The sequence below is a fragment of the Xenopus tropicalis genome, chromosome 8 (assembly GCF_000004195.4).
Source record: "Xenopus tropicalis strain Nigerian chromosome 8, UCB_Xtro_10.0, whole genome shotgun sequence".
Classification (NCBI taxonomy): domain Eukaryota; kingdom Metazoa; phylum Chordata; class Amphibia; order Anura; family Pipidae; genus Xenopus; species Xenopus tropicalis.
In genome coordinates, this window is record NC_030684.2 from 134,921,694 (window position 1) to 134,939,310 (window position 17,617).

Sequence of the window (17,617 nt, forward strand, 5' to 3'; positions counted from 1 at the left end):
AGTGTTTGTATTTACAAAATATTTATTTACAAATATAAATGTACTTAAATACAATTAATAATTTACAAAGTAGATAAGATTATACTGTAAAAGTAGCCTGTTCTCTTCTCTATACAATCCATATGTACATTATTTAGATAAATACAAATCTCCAGGACATGGGGTGCATCATGGCACCAAAACTAAGGGCGCATTCTGTAGCGCTGTAACAGTACAGATTACACACCGGACCAGAGATGATCAAAATAAAAATAAAATCACCTGTGATTTCTGGGGATATTTCCCAATGCAGCATTGCAAAAGTAGAAAATACATACATCAAGCATCTACTGTAAAGTAGCCTGTTCTGTTCTATATACATATATACATTTAAAGGAGAAGGAAAGGTAAAAACTCAGTAAGCTTTATCAGAAAGGTCTGTGTAAATACAGCCATAAGCACTCACAGTAACGCTGCACTGAGTCCTCTGTGAAAAGAAACAGGATATGTTGTCTGTTTTTCTGTGCCAGAGACACACAGCTCTCTCCTCTCTCCTGCTCCCCCTCCCTCAAGAATGCTAAGAACTCACTCCCCCCCCTTAGGAATGTGGATCTGAGCCAATCAGCAGGAAGATAGTCTTACTAACTGAGCATGTTCACTTGGTCTGGGTCTTGGTGCAGGAGTGAGGCATTATGGGAACTTTCTTTATACAGCTCAGCGTTTTTTTCCTATGAGGTTTCTGATCATCTGAGCGGGAGAAATATGGGGAGACTTAAGGGCACTATTGAGAGAAGTGAAGGTATGCCTGCAGCTTGAGATTAACTCTTTACTAGCCTTTCCTTTAAAATGATATATTTAAAATATATCATTGCCTCTGTAAGGTATCAGATGGCATAATCCCTGGAGAGGCCCCTCACTTATATCTCTTCTGAACCAACTCCCTTCTGAATCTTGGGGTGAGTTGGGGCTTAGTTGGGGTGGGTGCAAGTCCCACACAAGACTGCTGGCCAGACCAGGGGTGACGGGACGTAGTTGGCCTGATTAACATATTGCTATACACAGACAAACTGTGTTTTGTTTAAAAGAGAGTATTTTCTTTTGTAGAATCTTTGGAGAGCAGAAAGTAGAGCAACTAAGCTGGTAAATACTGTCCAGCTTGGGTTTGTTTATACTGGAGAAGAGGTGTGTAAGGGGGATGTGACGACTATGTATAAATATATAGAGCAGGGACAGGGTCAGACTGGGCCGCCGGGACACCGGGTACAATCCCGGTGTGCCCCGGCTCTGTTGGGTCCCGGCGGCCCAGACCCGTCCCTTACCTGCGCTCCCCCTGCCCGACCACTCCTCCCCTGACGCGTTAAATGTACGCGCTCGGGGGAGGACGTCGAGTGGGGGGCCCCTGCGGGGGAGGGGGGGTGCGGGCCCCTGGGGTGGGAGCCCCGGTGGGCCCTTCACCCCCCAGTCCGACCCTGAGCAGGGATCCCCAACTTTTTATACCCATAAGCCACATTTAAATGGAAAAAGTTTTGGGGAGCAACACAAGCAAGAAAAATGTTCCTGGGGTGCCAATAAGAGCTATAATTGGCTACTTAATAGCCCCTATGGGGACTGGCAGCCTACAGAAGGCTCTGTTTGGCATTATTTTGGGTTTTTATTCAACCAAAACTTGCCCCCAAGCCAGAAATTCTAAAATAACTCCCTGCTTTGAGGCCACTGGGAGCAACACCCAAGGGGTTGGGGAGTACTGGTGGGGGTACACTGATATAGAGAACCATATAATATATAGGAGGTTCCATCTAAATATGCGGAAATGGTTTGTTACAGGGAAAGCTGTGGGCTGTGGAGTTGGAAGCAATTTTGGGTACCAGGAGTTTCCCTGTACCATAAACTGAGGAGTCAGAGTTGAGGGATTTATGTACCGACTCCACAGCCCTGTGTATTATCATGGTCAGAAAAAGCCAGTCCTGATAACTTAAAATTTCCACTTATATCAGAATTTTGGCTTTTCAAGTGCAGGAACTTCAGCTGCACTAGCACCACAGCCCCTTAACCCTTGTAGGGGAGCAAATGTTGGTGCAGGTTGCAAGGGGAGGGCAGTATCAGGTAGGCACCTAAGGGCAGTGCTTGGGGCAGAATTGCCCCTGAATACAGGGTTACTGAAGTGAACTCTTCCTACAAAGTTGATGCAGAGACTGGTACCGTTGAAACCTTGGAAGGAATTTTTTCCCCCTATGAGGCAAAGTGGCGAAGGCTTCAGATAAAGGGGGATCAGCAGCCTCTGGATCAACCAGCAGGTCAGGCTGGAGAATAAGAAGCTTCTGTGTGTAGGGTTCCATTTGCTGCAAGGATAACACCAAAGGAAATGGTTTTAGATATAAATATTTCCATTAGCCATTTAGCTACATCCCATGTTTATTACAATCTCACATAATAAGGCCAATATAATGGACAAGGAAATAAAACAAATCTAACTCAGTGCCTATTGGTGCAGGGGAGCCCGGCGGTACCCCCACCTCTGAAGGCAGCGTTAGCTCCACGGTCCCATCATTTTAACTTTTCAATATACAGTCATTACTAATTTATAATGTTTTTTGACTTATTTGTATATATAATTGCTATAGAAGCAGTGTCTGTCTGTCCCTCTCTATTCCCTGCCCTGGGGGCTCCGGCATATGAAACAGTGTAACACAAGGAGCAGCCTGACAGACCTGACTCGCTGGGGGAGACCGACCTTTGCAACATTGTTAAAAAAGCAACAACCAGGAGTTCAGCAAATGCTGCTTTCAATAGCAATAACATTTATACATTAACCGGGGGTGAGTGAGTGTAGGACAGGCCAGACCGGGGGTGAGTGAGTGTAGGACAGGCCAGACCAGGGGTGAGTGAGTGTAGGACAGGCCAGACCGGGGGTGAGTGAGTGTAGGACTGGCCAGACCGGGGGTGAGTGAGTGTAGGACAGGCCAGACCGGGGGTGAGTGAGTGTAGGACAGGCCAGACCGGGGGTGAGTGAGTGTAGGACTGGCCAGACCGGGGGTGAGTGAGTGTAGGACAGGCCAGACCGGGGGTGAGTGAGTGTAGGACTGGCCAGACCGGGGGTGAGTGAGTGTAGGACTGGCCAGACCAGGGGTGAGTGAGTGTAGGACTGGCCAGACCAGGGGTGAGTGAGTGTAGGACTGGCCAGACCAGGGGTGAGTGAGTGTAGGACAGGCCAGACAGGGGGTGAGTGAGTGTAGGACAGGCCAGACCAGGGGTGAGTGAGTGTAGGACTGGCCAGACCAGGGGTGAGTGAGTGTAGGACAGGCCAGACAGGGGGTGAGTGAGTGTAGGACAGGCCAGACCGGGGGTGAGTGAGTGTAGGACAGGCCAGACCGGGGGTGAGTGAGTGTAGGACTGGCCAGACCAGGGGTGAGTGAGTGTAGGACTGGCCAGACCAGGGGGTGAGTGAGTGTAGGACAGGCCAGACCGGGGGTGAGTGAGTGTAGGACAGGCCAGACCGGGGGTGAGTGAGGGTAGGACTGGCCAGACCGGGGGTGAGTGAGTGTAGGACAGGCCAGACCGGGGGTGAGTGAGTGTAGGACAGGCCAGACCGGGGGTGAGTGAGTGTAGGACAGGCCAGACCGGGGGTGACTGTGACATAATTGGCCAGCTTGAATATATTGCAATATATGGACAAACAAACTTAAAGGGAGGGCATTGCTTGGTAGCTTAATGCACAGAATGGCTTAATGCCCTATATATATTGCTAATGGGTGAGTGCAGAGGGGCTCTTGTTGTCTGTATGAATTCTGTGGTCACAGTCCCATTGCACCCTTGTCTAAATGGTTTGAAAAGTTTTTATTTTTTATATATTCTTCTTTTTGATTTAAAGCATAAGTGGGGTACAGGAGAAAGGGGGGGGGGATTATTGTCACAATCACAAATCTTTAAAAAAAAACCCTCTCTGAGGCGGCAGCTGTGTTTGATCCTCTCCTGGCCTGGCCTTCTCCTTCCTTCACTCTCTCTCCCCCCAAATTAACAGCCACTTGCCTATTTTCCCATATATTTTCACTATGTGGCAGCAGTTTTCCCAACCCCCCCCCCCCCCCCCAGCCAAGCTTTCTGCACCCCTTAGGCGTGAACCATCAAAACCCACGTACAAAACAGCTATTACACCTATGTGTATTTCTATTAGGGGTGCACCTAATCCACTATTTTAGGATTCAGCTGAACCCCGAATCCTTTGTGATTGATTCTGAACCCTAATTTACATAGTAGGACATGAACGGGTAAAAAAAGATCACGCGCGCAAGTGGTTGGTGAAAAGGTTTCAGCTTCCATGTTTATCCGACAAAAAGTCATGTGATTTTAAAGATTGGGTTTGGTCTGAGGCATGGATTCGGAAGAATAAAAATCCTGCTGAAAAAGGCCGAACCCCAAACCCAATGCTGGATTCAGTGCATCCCCAATTTCTATTATTACCTACTTTTTACATAAGGAAGTACAGCTGCTCTTAATGGCAGGGAGAAATTGCATTCAAATCTGTTTCCTTTTTCAATAATAAAATTTCAGCTGAGAAACTGAAACCCAAGAAGCCAACAGTGTGTAATAATCCTGAAAGGTAAAACCACCTACTGTGGGTGGCTATTTGTCTTTTCTCCTGCAATGCCGCAGGAGGGGAGGTGCTTCACTCATGAAATGCCTCTAGCATGGTAGATACAACACGTATATAAAAATACAAGTGCTGTGGGGTGAATTTGAAGTTTTGGAGAATGGAAATGTATTAAAAGTAACTGATTCAATTTGACGGCCAAATGCATTTTTTGTCAGTGTTTTTGAAATAGCAAACCAGCAACCTGTTATGATTGCTATGAACTTATAACTTTGGATTTAGACATTTATTTATAAAACAAAAAACAGAAACAAAACAACATCTTGAAAAAGATCCTAGACCAGGACCGAAATGTTGATGTTTTTAAATTTTGGGAATGTAATAATAAATAAACTGAAAAGATACAGGAGTGTGCATAATCATTGGGATTGGATACAAGCTACAACCATGTGCAGCACCCGGTGATAGAGTACAAAGGAGAAAGGCTAAATTAAAAAAGCGAAGCAAGTACACAAAAAAATAACTACAGTAAAAACGCCATAAGGATATACATGAAAATACAATGTATCAGTTCCAAAACAGCGAGGGTACTGATACATTGTATTTTCATGTATATCCTTATGGCGTTTTTACTGTTAGTTATTTTTTTTGTGTACTTGCTTCACTTTATTAATTTAGCCAGCACTTCCCTTTACACAGTAAGTTAGGGACCTTGTATACAAATAGATTAGTGTCTATCATTGTTTTACACTCTATTCACATTTGGGCTATTCGTTTGTTTGTATATGGCAGGGATCCCCAACCTTTCTTACTCGTGAGCCACAGTCAAATGTAAAAAGACTTAGGTAGCAACACAAGCATCATAACAGTTCATGGAGGAGCCAAATAAGGGCTGTGATTGGCTATTAGGAGCCTCTATGCACACTATCAGCTTACAGGGGCTTTATTTGGTAGGAAATCTTGTTTTTATTCAATGAAAACTTGTCCCCAAGTCAGGAATTCAAAAATAACTACCTGGTTTGGGGGCACTGGGAGCAACATCCAAGGGGCTGGGGAGCAACATGTTGCCCCCGAGCCACTGGTTGGGGATCACTGGTATATGGGATAGTGTGACGTCACATGTGCACGTCTTTTGTTTGTATTTTCCCGCCAGTTGATGTATTTATGGCTTGTACTCACACTGTTGTATAACTTTGAGAAAGGCTGAGGTGTTCAGCCGAAACGTCAGTTCACCATACAATAAAAAAGAAACTTTATTTTGCACATAAGACCTGCGTGAGACCTTCTTCGTTTTTGCACCCAGGCAATTTTAGTGTGTTATACGTGAGTGCCAGTGGTTTCTACATTTTGAGATATAAAAAAAGGTGCAACTATCCGGCTGCAATAAATCTCTTTACTTACCCAGACTCCTCAATAGAAAGCAAATGCAGAAAATCAACAGAAAGCTGGCACCGATTACATAAACGCGACTGTGAGTACCCCTGGATGTTTGTGAATGTTCCAATCCTATAGGAGGGAAAAAACATTTATTTCAGACCCAATAATGTAACTGGGTTATCCAACATCTCACATATTCATGTAAATATATCAATAATTATAAATGAAAATTTGATGGGCTGCACACATAGGGGGGAAACACAAACACCCAATGAATTTATACTTTTCTTATACAGATAATTTTATTGCAATTATTTGCCAGTGTTTTCTCACTTAACACAGGGTTAAAAGGCCAGAAATCCTTTAAAACCAATGGGCATATCAACATGTGTCTGAATTCTGGGACTTGTGCAACTAAAGCTTAATTTTCTTCAGCTTCAGCATCTTCACACAAGAAAGGTAGTGCAAGTTTAAAGTTGTGTAGATCTGCCCATTTAGCAATGGCTTGCAGGCTGCAGGCAATATAACCAAACTGAAACCTTTAGGGCGACTAAATTAGTCAACTTTTTCAAAAAGAGAAAAACAGAATTTCTCATTCTAATGGAACCTCCCTGTCTTAATGATGAATATGATATATATATATATATATATATATATGTAGGTAGCTAGAAGCTGCACACCATAAAGAAATAAATGATACCTGGGTGCCAGTGCAGAGAAGGTTAAACAAATACAAAAGGTGACGGCACTCACAGGAATTTACACACAGGAGTCAAGGTATCAGAAAAAGTAAGTCGAAGATTTATTTATCCTAAGATAAATAAAAATAAATAAATCTTTGCCTTACTTTTTCTGATACCTTGACTCCTGTGTGTAAATTCCTGTGAGTGCTGTCACCTTTTGTATTTATTTATTCACGTGTATGATTAGATGGGAATGATCAAAGATAAATAGAGATATTGGGACTGTATATAATTGGGTGCAGTAGAAAACTGGAGAACCTGGAGAAAATCCTTGCAGACAGTGCCCTGAGTGCAATTAAACCCTGCTCTCCAGCTCTGCGAGGCAGCATTGATAAAAACCCTGCTCCTAATAAATATATAGATAATAAATATAAAGGCACAAAGTGTTGGTACAAATATTTGTCTAAATTGCATTTCCTATCTGAAGGTAACTATGCCCAGAGAAATACGGTCCCGCAATCAGCACAGGGAGGATGTCTTTACAGGCAGTCACATTATAGAATAGGGGGGGGGCAATTAGTAACACTTAATAAGGCAAATCAAGAAGATTCTCACTGACTCACCTCTGATCTGCCTGGTATCACTGCAGTGGTTTATAGAATTGGAGACAGTACAAGTGATGTTTGAAGCACTTGGTTGCTGGATAATACTGAGGATATAATATAAATTATTCTCATCTCTCAACACTTCCACCATAGAGGAGTTTATTTTGTTTCCCTCGTTATCAGTCCATGTCAGATGAGGTTTTGGATTCCAATCACGGGACTCACAAGAAACATTGTCATTAGTAATCGAAATAACCGGCACAGTTCCAACGGCTAAAAACAGAGAAATATAATTAACGTTGCAGTTGTACTGCCTGTTACCCACAGCAATAACTCCATACAGGCTGCACTGAAAAACTATGTATTAATCTGAAGCCTGAGGATTAGTGTGGGGCACCGGCACTGCCTTTTAACCTGACCATATCCCTGCCCCCCTTTATCACTTACTGGAACAACATGACTGGATTTCAGCAGATATTTAGGAGCTGGGGATTATACCCCTCAATGAAAGATCCCCAACCCTATCATCATGGAAAGGTGTTCAGTTTGTTTTTGGCTCCATAAAGAGAGAGTGAGTGTGTGTGTAACTTTCCAATGTGACTCTATTAAAAGTTATTACTGCGTTAAAAGTTATGTGTAAATGTAATTGCTGTTAAAAGCAGCATTTTCTGAACTCCTGGTTGTTACGGTTTAAACAATGTTGCAAAGGTCGGTCTCCCCCAGCGAGTCAGGTCTGTCAGGCTGCTGCCTTGTGTTACATTGTTTCATATGCCGGAGCCCCCAGGGCAGGGAATAGAGAGGGACAGGTAAATATTAATAACAATAAGTCAAAAAACATTACAAACTTGTAATGAATGCATATTGCAAAGTTGCTTAGAATTATGTTTTCTTTTATTAGGCAAAAAATTTTTTTGGGGATTGACATGTTCTTTAAAAGATGGATCAGCACTCTCTAACAGCCGGTTGCCAGATATTGGTGGCAGGCTCGGCATGCCATAGATCATGTGCCTAAACAGGTGGCCACGCATCAGGCATTCTATGAGCTAGATTGTGTTGGGCGTCTGGAACTCAAGCTTATACTGAATCTTTAGGGGATATGAGAGTTATTTCCAGTGATACACAATCAAATTCATGTCTTGTCACTTTGCAGGATTTTATTACATTGTAACCATTAGGGAGAGTAACTTTGAAATCGTAAGTAATTCACTTAGTTTTGCACTGTTTGTACTGCACTACAGCGACACCTATGGGTGGAAGAGTGGTAATGCGCCATAAGCACATAGATAAGGACTGCAATAAAGAACTGATAAGCTTGATAATGAACTTATAATGTCATTAGGTGCCGGAAATAAACAAGTGGGGAGGACATTCAAGGGGATTGTTTGTATCACTGCTTTATCCTAGAGAAAGGCCCCCAGGTGAAGCATCAGATTATAATGTGTTTCACCATGTAAAATAAATCACAATTTTTTCACAATAAAGAGACTGCTCTTTATTGTGAAAAAATTGTGATTTATTTTATATGATCCATCTTTAACTGTATATATATATTTATTATGATTATAAATGATGGGGTGCCCTTTGTATACAATGTACTATGTATTACAAAATTAAATTTTATGTGACTACAAAAATTTATTTAGTGCTTTAATTTTCTGTTGACCTAATTCCTTTTTTGACTACAGCGTACATTGGATAAATATAATTTTGTAGTCACAAAATTTATTGTCAGCACAAATTGAATGCTGAAAGCACAAAAATAACTATAAAGTCAACTGAAAATTTATCTTGCTGTTCAAAAATTGTTTTTTGTTTTTTTTTTTTGCATTTTGCAAAATACAAACACACTAAAGCAATAAATTCTTATATATATGGAAAATAAAAATGGCAGTCAATTCCTGTGAGCAGGTGAATAACCGATAATATGCAGCCTATGCGGATGTGTGAGTCTTCATTTTGTATACATGCACCCACGGAGTGAAAAGGGTTTCCACTGGCAACAATAGAAGTCGGCGGTGGAAAGCCCTTTGCATCGCTTTGGTTTCAGAAGTCTGCAGGCAACTTCGTGCGACTCCACAGACTAAAGGGATGCAAAGGGCTTTCCACCACTGACTTCTATTGTTGCCAGTGGAAACCCTTTTTAGAGGGGGTACTTAAAGCGATCTCTCTAAATTGCACCCACAAAAATGCTCACCTTTCTCACCAATTTGCCAGCTCCTACTTCCTTCACACATATGGTTATAAGAAACTGTTAGTTAAAATAAATAGAAAAACAAAGCTACCAGTTCTAAAAAATGAAGACCAACTGGAAATTGCCTTTAACTCTCAGCATAATGTAGAGAGTGATATTCTAAGGTGAACAAACCCTTTAAAGGAATCTTTCAGTAGTCATCGCTAGTTCAGCAATCACCTTGATAAAATAGGATGATGGAACATAAAAAAAAAAAAATAGGCTTACTTTTGTAGGAAATTTATTTTGGTTTTGGCCACTAGTCTATGTAAAGGAGAACTAATGCCACGCCAGGCCCCATCCCAAAATGCATCACTGGGCTGTGTCCCTATACCTGAGTGAAAATCAGAGATACCCAGTGCTAGTGGCAGCCTTTACTTCGGCCCATATTAAGGTCCCCATACATGTGAAGATTTGTGCGCTTGGCGAGGTCGCCAAGTGAGCAGATCTTCACCCGGTATCCCCACCTACGGGTGGGTGATGTCGGGGAACGTGTAGGCTAATTCGATAATTTGGCCCTGGGGCCAAACGATCGAATTATATTGGCGGCAATGGGGCAGTCGGTTCGGGGTCTGCATCAACGAGCCAATGCAGTCCCCAATCTGACTGAATCTTTTAACCTGGCCGATCGATATCTGGCCAATTTCAGGCCAGATATCAGTCATGCAGGCCCCTCGTTTCTGCCCCTACACGGGCCGATAAGCTGCCGAATCTGTCCAAGGGACCAATATCAGCAGCTACAATCAGCCTGTGTATGGGGACCTTCTCCATTGGGATCTCTATGGTCAAAAGTGTACATTCACCTACTTGGCAAATATAGAAATCCAAGCAGGGAAAGGACATGATGAGGCCCACCAATAAAGCTGAGCAACTGTATTTCTCTCCATGATACAGGGCCACTGTCATTTTCTGGCATCTTTAATGACAGTTTGGTAGGGAAGCCTGGGGGCCAATGTAATGGGGGCAAGTTTTGTTTAGATATGTAGATGCAGATGATACTTTGCATATGACAAATATTGCCCGTAATATATAACTATTGATAATAAAACAATAAGAATTCAGTTAAAACTCTGCTCACTTACCAGTAACCTGTAGCTGTACTGCTGCCATGCTGTGATGGTCACTGGACTCAACATAACAATAATATTCCCCAGAATCCTCAGCTGTGACTTTATGGATCTTTAAAGGGAAAATTCCCCTAGTGATGTTCTCTTTTAGCAGTTCTGTTCTGTTAGCAAACTGTGGCATCTGGGCTGTGTAATCATCTTTCCCATTAATATAAAGATGAACATAGGGCTGGAATATCTTTTTAAACCAACGGATTTCCATCTTCTCTCCATTCTTCTCAGGAGTCAGAGTACAAGGTAACAGCACATCTGACCCAAGCGCCACAGATACTGATGGTGTTGATGAGACCTGAAACCTGACTGTAAAGCATAAAGGCAATTAATTAACTTGAGTTATAAACAAGCAAATAAAATAAAAAGTTCAGATATGACAGAAGCAAAAAAGTAAAAGATCAGGTATGTACCAAATCTGTAATTTTAGAGTGAAGACACACGGAGCTACTAGTAGCAGCTACTTGTCATGGCTACTAAACTCCAGAAAATCCCCTGCCATAGACAATACAGAGAATTGCCTCTGCTAAACACACAGAGAGACAATTATCAGCAAACGATCAGACAAGTAGCTGCTACTAGTAGCCCAGTGTGTCTTCTATTTGAAATAGGCCGATACAGCGATGCAGAAGAAGCAGAATCCACTGTGCGACTATCGACTTCTCTTCCTAGCCTTCCTTCTGTATAGGAAGGAGTCGGGCTAGGATCGATCAATCGATCGTTGCATAGTGGATTCTGCTTCTTCAAATGACCGGAAGCCAAGTTTTAGCAGGTATTTTCTAATAAAGCATTCAAAATAATAAACGGTGTGCAGGATAGGGCAGTTATTGGGGCAAGCCATTACCACTCAAACGTTAGGGTAGTATTAAAAATGAAACCTCAAGAGAAGCCCCACATGAGCCTTTTGTTTATTTCATTTGGAGATTATAGAGCAAAATGGCCACAGCAGCCACTCAATTTGGGTAAGAACTGCAGTTTGTATGATAGAGGTTACCACTATCAGGCGTATCACTTAAGGAAGATGGCAGCTCCCACCTCACAGTGCTGGCATTTAGACAGTTCTCCCTGAGAGGATACTTACGGAGAACTCAAGGCACTGCCATAAGCTTAAAGGAGCAGATCAGTGTAAAAATGAAATTGGGTAAATAGACAGACTGCGCAAAATAAAACATGTTTTCAATATAGTTAGTTAGACAAATATGTAATCTATAAAGGCTGGAGTGGGCAGATGTCTAACATAATAGCCAGAACTCTACTTCCTGCTTTCAGCTCTACTTCCTGCTTTTTCAGTCAGTACACACAGCGTTAGCAAAGGGATCTGAATGAACCCACAATAAATACCGCACTCATATTTACACTGACACTTTTGCTGCTGCAGAAGCTCCGCCCCCCTGAATAGGGTTTATTTATGCTGCCAAAATTCTTATTCAATCTCTTATAATATCTCGCCTGGACTACTGTAACTCCTTATTAATTGGCCTTCCCCTCCAAAGCCTGTCCCCTCCCCAGTCCATAATGAATCCTGCTGCCAGGCTCATACACCTCTCCAACCGCTCCTCCTCTGCCGTGCCACTCTGCCACTCCCCCTGCCGTGCCGCTCTGCCAATCCCCCTGCCGTGCCACTCTGCCACTCCCCCTGCCGTGCCGCTCTGCCAATCCCCCTGCCGTGCCACTCTGCCACTCCCCCTGCCGTGCCGCTCTGCCACTCCCCCTGCCGTGCCACTCTGCCACTCCCCCTGCCGTGCCACTCTGCCACTCCCCCTGCCGTGCCACTCTGCCACTCCCCCTGCCGTGCCACTCTGCCAATCCCCCTGCCGTGCCGCTCTGCCACTCCCTCTGCCGTGCCGCTCTGCCAATCCCCCTGCCATGCCGCTCTGCCACTCCCCCTGCCGTGCCGCTCTGCCAATCCCTGCACTGGCTTCCCCTACCATCCAGGATAAAATTCAAACTAATGACTCTCACATACAAAGCAGCCCATAACTCTGCCCCACCCTACATCTCTGAACTCATCTCTAGGTACCATCCAACCCGCTTGTTACCCCCCTACTGACCTGCTCCCCAACTCCTCTCTCATTCCCCCCTCACACACTCGCATTCAAGACTTTGCAAGGGCTGCCCCCCCTTCTCTGGAATTCGCTCCCACAAACTGTCAGACTTTCTCCCAATCTCTCTGCCTTCAAAAGATCTCTAAAAACACATTTATTTAGAGAAGCTTACCCTAATCTAGTTTAGCAATACCGTGTGCCCCACCTCTCACAACTCTGTCATGCCCATTCCCACACCTTGTGTCTCAACCCTTTCTCCTTGTAGATTGTAAGCTCTTTTGGGCAGGGCCCTCTTCACCTCTTGTATCTGTTACTGATTGCTTTATATGTTACTCTGTATGCCCAATGTATGTAACCCACTTATTGTACAGCGCTGCGGGGTATGTTGGCGCTTTATAAATAAATGTTAATAATAATAATAATAGCTCAAACTGCAAAGGTACAAAGCTTTACTGCAGTTAGAAGGTTTAAGAGAATTCAAGAAATGTCACAGCATTTTCAATGAGCCGGACATACCGTAAGTACAAAGAGAGAATATCCCATATACCCGAGGTACTGAACTCCCTGATGCACCCAGCATGCACTCACTGCCACTCAGAATATGGTGCCCATACACAGGGTTACACACTGGGGAGCCCCCACACTGACAGTAGCGCTCACTCACTCACATTATGAGCAGGGAAAGCCAATGTATCTAGATACAGACAGATAATGCCAAATGTATATACCCCCCCCCCACTCCGCTCCCCCTGTGACAGGAAAGTGCTTACAAACACAGTGCCCCCGGGCAGCCCCCTCCCGTTATAGGGAGAATAGTGGGACAGGGAATCACTTACTGAGCAGATGTGAGTGCGTATAGGGGCCCAGCGGTACCGGCACACTGTCACTTCCGAACCCGGAAACCGAGCTCCTGAATCCCCGGGCAGAACTGTCCGACACTAACTGCGCTACTGCAACTCTTCCAAACTCACCGCGAAGCCCCACTTCTTACTCGCATGCAGTACCTCACGGATGACATTCATGACAGCCCTATATATAAATGAAGCGGCTGAAGAGTCACGTGGTGCAATAATAGGTGGGGACGTGTGTGCATGTAGGTGTTGGATCAGTCTAATTTTAGAAGGAGCAGCACCGCTACTGGGTGAGTCAGTGCCGCTGTGTCAGTCAGAGCACCTGGAGGAAGGAATGGGCTATACAGTAAATAAATACTATTATTCCTAGCGTTTGCCTCATGTATTACTTTCTATAGTGCAGAGTTTATTCCCCGGGGCAAATTCAGCTACAATGGGGGGAGCCGGGGGAGCGAGTTTCCATTTATTACTAGGTACAACTCCCATCCTCTTATATTTTTTCCTTATAAATGATATTGGTATCAGCTATCATATGTACCTGCTCGGTAAATACCGGAAATGTAGATATATAGGGAGTGTTGTCTAATAGGAGAAAATCAAATCCAACTTACCGAGATTTTCTTTTCCTGGACTGTAGCATGGCAGTGGGCAACAATGGGTTAATCCCCTGTCACGTGACCATAATTAACAAGTTCTCAATAAATTTGGCTCCCCCCCCAACTAGAGTGGTTACTCCATAGGGCAACTTCAGTAATGTGAATAGCTACAGGATTCTTACTGAAAAGTCTCTCCTTTCCGTTTGATCTCCTGCACTGAAACTAAAAAAGATACAAATTTAATTAAAAGCAACTTTTGGCAGAGAGCCCCGAAAGGTAAAAAAATACAATTGTAACTAATACGCTAAACTGGTCTCTTGGGGGAACTGAGACTCACTGCTTAAAGGAACAGTAACACCAAAAATAAAAGTGTATTTAAAATATAATGTACTGTTGCCCTGCACTGGTAAAGATGTGTATTTGCTAAAGTAACAGTACTATAGTTTATATAAATACCCCGCTGTGTAGCCCCGGGGGCAGCCATTCCTGCACTGGTACAGCTGGGGTGTTTGCTACAGAAACCCTACTATAGTTTATATAAATACCCCGCTGTGTAGCCCCGGGGGCAGCCATTCCTGCACTGGTACAGCTGGGGTATTTGCTACAGAAACCCTACTATAGTTTATATAAATACCCCGCTGTGTAGCCCCGGGGGCAGCCATTCCTGCACTGGTACAGCTGGGGTGTTTGCTACAGAAACCCTACTATAGTTTATATAAATACCCCGCTGTGTAGCCCCGGGGGCAGCCATTCCTGCACTGGTACAGCTGGGGTGTTTGCTACAGAAACCCTACTATAGTTTATATAAATACCCCGCTGTGTAGCCCCGGGGGCAGCCATTCCTGCACCGGTACAGCTGGGGTGTTTGCTACAGAAACCCTACTATAGTTTATATAAATACCCCGCTGTGTAGCCCCGGGGGCAGCCATTCCTGCACTGGTACAGCTGGGGTGTTTGCTACAGAAACCCTACTATAGTTTATATAAATACCCCGCTGTGTAGCCCCGGGGGCAGCCATTCCTGCACTGGTACAGCTGGGGTGTTTGCTACAGAAACCCTACTATAGTTTATATAAATACCCCGCTGTGTAGCCCCGGGGGCAGCCATTCCTGCACTGGTACAGCTGGGGTATTTGCTACAGAAACCCTACTATAGTTTATATAAATACCCCGCTGTGTAGCCCCGGGGGCAGCCATTCCTGCACTGGTACAGCTGGGGTGTTTGCTACAGAAACCCTACTATAGTTTATATAAATACCCCGCTGTGTAGCCCCGGGGGCAGCCATTCCTGCACTGGTACAGCTGGGGTGTTTGCTACAGAAACCCTACTATAGTTTATATAAATACCCCGCTGTGTAGCCCCGGGGGCAGCCATTCCTGCACCGGTACAGCTGGGGTGTTTGCTACAGAAACCCTACTATAGTTTATATAAATACCCCGCTGTGTAGCCCCGGGGGCAGCCATTCCTGCACTGGTACAGCTGGGGTGTTTGCTACAGAAACCCTACTATAGTTTATATAAATACCCCGCTGTGTAGCCCCGGGGGCAGCCATTCCTGCACTGGTACAGCTGGGGTGTTTGCTACAGAAACCCTACTATAGTTTATATAAATACCCTGCTGTTTAGCCCTGGGGGCAGCCATTCCTGCACTGGTACAGCTGGGGTGTTTGCTACAGAAACCCTACTATAGTTTATATAAATACCCCGCTGTGTAGCCCCGGGGGCAGCCATTCCTGCACTGGTACAGCTGGGGTGTTTGCTACAGAAACCCTACTATAGTTTATATAAATACCCTGCTGTTTAGCCCTGGGGGCAGCCATTCCTGCACTGGTACAGCTGGGGTGTTTGCTACAGAAACCCTACTATAGTTTATATAAATACCCCGCTGTGTAGCCCCGGGGGCAGCCATTCCTGCACTGGTACAGCTGGGGTGTTTGCTACAGAAACCCTACTATAGTTTATATAAATACCCTGCTGTTTAGCCCTGGGGGCAGCCATTCCTGCACTGGTACAGCTGGGGTGTTTGCTACAGAAACCCTACTATAGTTTATATAAATACCCCGCTGTGTAGCCCCGGGGGCAGCCATTCCTGCACTGGTACAGCTGGGGTGTTTGCTACAGAAACCCTACTATAGTTTATATAAATACCCTGCTGTGTAGCCCCGGGGGCAGCCATTCCTGCACCGGTACAGCTGGGGTGTTTGCTACAGAAACCCTACTATAGTTTATATAAATACCCCGCTGTGTAGCCCTGGGGGCAGCCATTCCTGCACCGGTACAGCTGGGGTGTTTGCTACAGAAACCCTACTATAGTTTATATAAATACCCCGCTGTGTAGCCCCGGGGGCAGCCATTCCTGCACTGGTACAGCTGGGGTGTTTGCTACAGAAACCCTACTATAGTTTATATAAATACCCCGCTGTGTAGCCCCGGGGGCAGCCATTCCTGCACTGGTACAGCTGGGGTGTTTGCTACAGAAACCCTACTATAGTTTATATAAATACCCCGCTGTGTAGCCCCGGGGGCAGCCATTCCTGCACTGGTACAGCTGGGGTGTTTGCTACAGAAACCCTACTATAGTTTATATAAATACCCCGCTGTGTAGCCCCGGGGGCAGCCATTCCTGCACTGGTACAGCTGGGGTGTTTGCTACAGAAACCCTACTATAGTTTATATAAATACCCCGCTGTGTAGCCCCGGGGGCAGCCGTTCCTGCACTGGTACAGCTGGGGTGTTTGCTACAGAAACCCTACTATAGTTTATATAAATACCCCGCTGTGTAGCCCCGGGGGCAGCCATTCCTGCACTGGTACAGCTGGGGTGTTTGCTACAGAAACCCTACTATAGTTTATATAAATACCCCGCTGTGTAGCCCCGGGGGCAGCCATTCCTGCACTGGTACAGCTGGGGTGTTTGCTACAGAAACCCTACTATAGTTTATATAAATACCCCGCTGTGTAGCCCCGGGGGCAGCCATTCCTGCACCGGTACAGCTGGGGTGTTTGCTACAGAAACCCTACTATAGTTTATATAAATACCCCGCTGTGTAGCCCCGGGGGCAGCCATTCCTGCACCGGTACAGCTGGGGTGTTTGCTACAGAAACCCTACTATGGATGCCTGGGGGTGGGGAGCCAAATTTATTGTGAACTTGTTAATTATGGTCACGTGACAGGGGATTAACCCATTGTTGCCCACTGCCATGCGAAGGAACAGGAAAGCACTATTTTCTGGTTCCAGGTGGTGCAAACTTAAATGTACGGCCGCGTCACATCCATGCGCTTCATGAAAGTCATATGACCCGCCATTACTTGCCGGTGCGATCCCTTGGTTATTAGGGCAGTTTTACCACACAGACCCGTTCCGGCCTAATGAACACGGTGTTGCACCAGGAAACAGTGGCGGCTCCTATGGCTCCTTCTCTCATACAGTGCCGGTTACACAGCGGCCGGGCAAACCCCAGTGATGCCGGACTGTAGGGGGCGCTGTGTGTGTGGGGCTATAGGAACAGGCAGCGCTGGGCTCAGGGCACAGCCCCAGTACTGTAG

The 17,617-nt window shown here is 45.1% G+C and overlaps 1 protein-coding gene across 1 annotated transcript; it reads right to left on the reverse strand.

Moving 5' to 3' along the window:
* Nucleotides 1–1,655: 1,655 nt before the first annotated feature.
* LOC100497039 (selection and upkeep of intraepithelial T-cells protein 2) lies at nucleotides 1,656–13,612 on the reverse strand (the record flags this gene model as incomplete). Its single annotated transcript, XM_031890770.1, has 5 exons — nucleotides 1,656–2,318; nucleotides 5,969–6,073; nucleotides 7,251–7,505; nucleotides 10,545–10,889; nucleotides 13,462–13,612. Coding segments are annotated over 5 exons (900 nt in total), but the record flags the coding sequence as incomplete, so codon positions are not given.
* Between the last annotated feature and the right edge of the window lie 4,005 nt (nucleotides 13,613–17,617).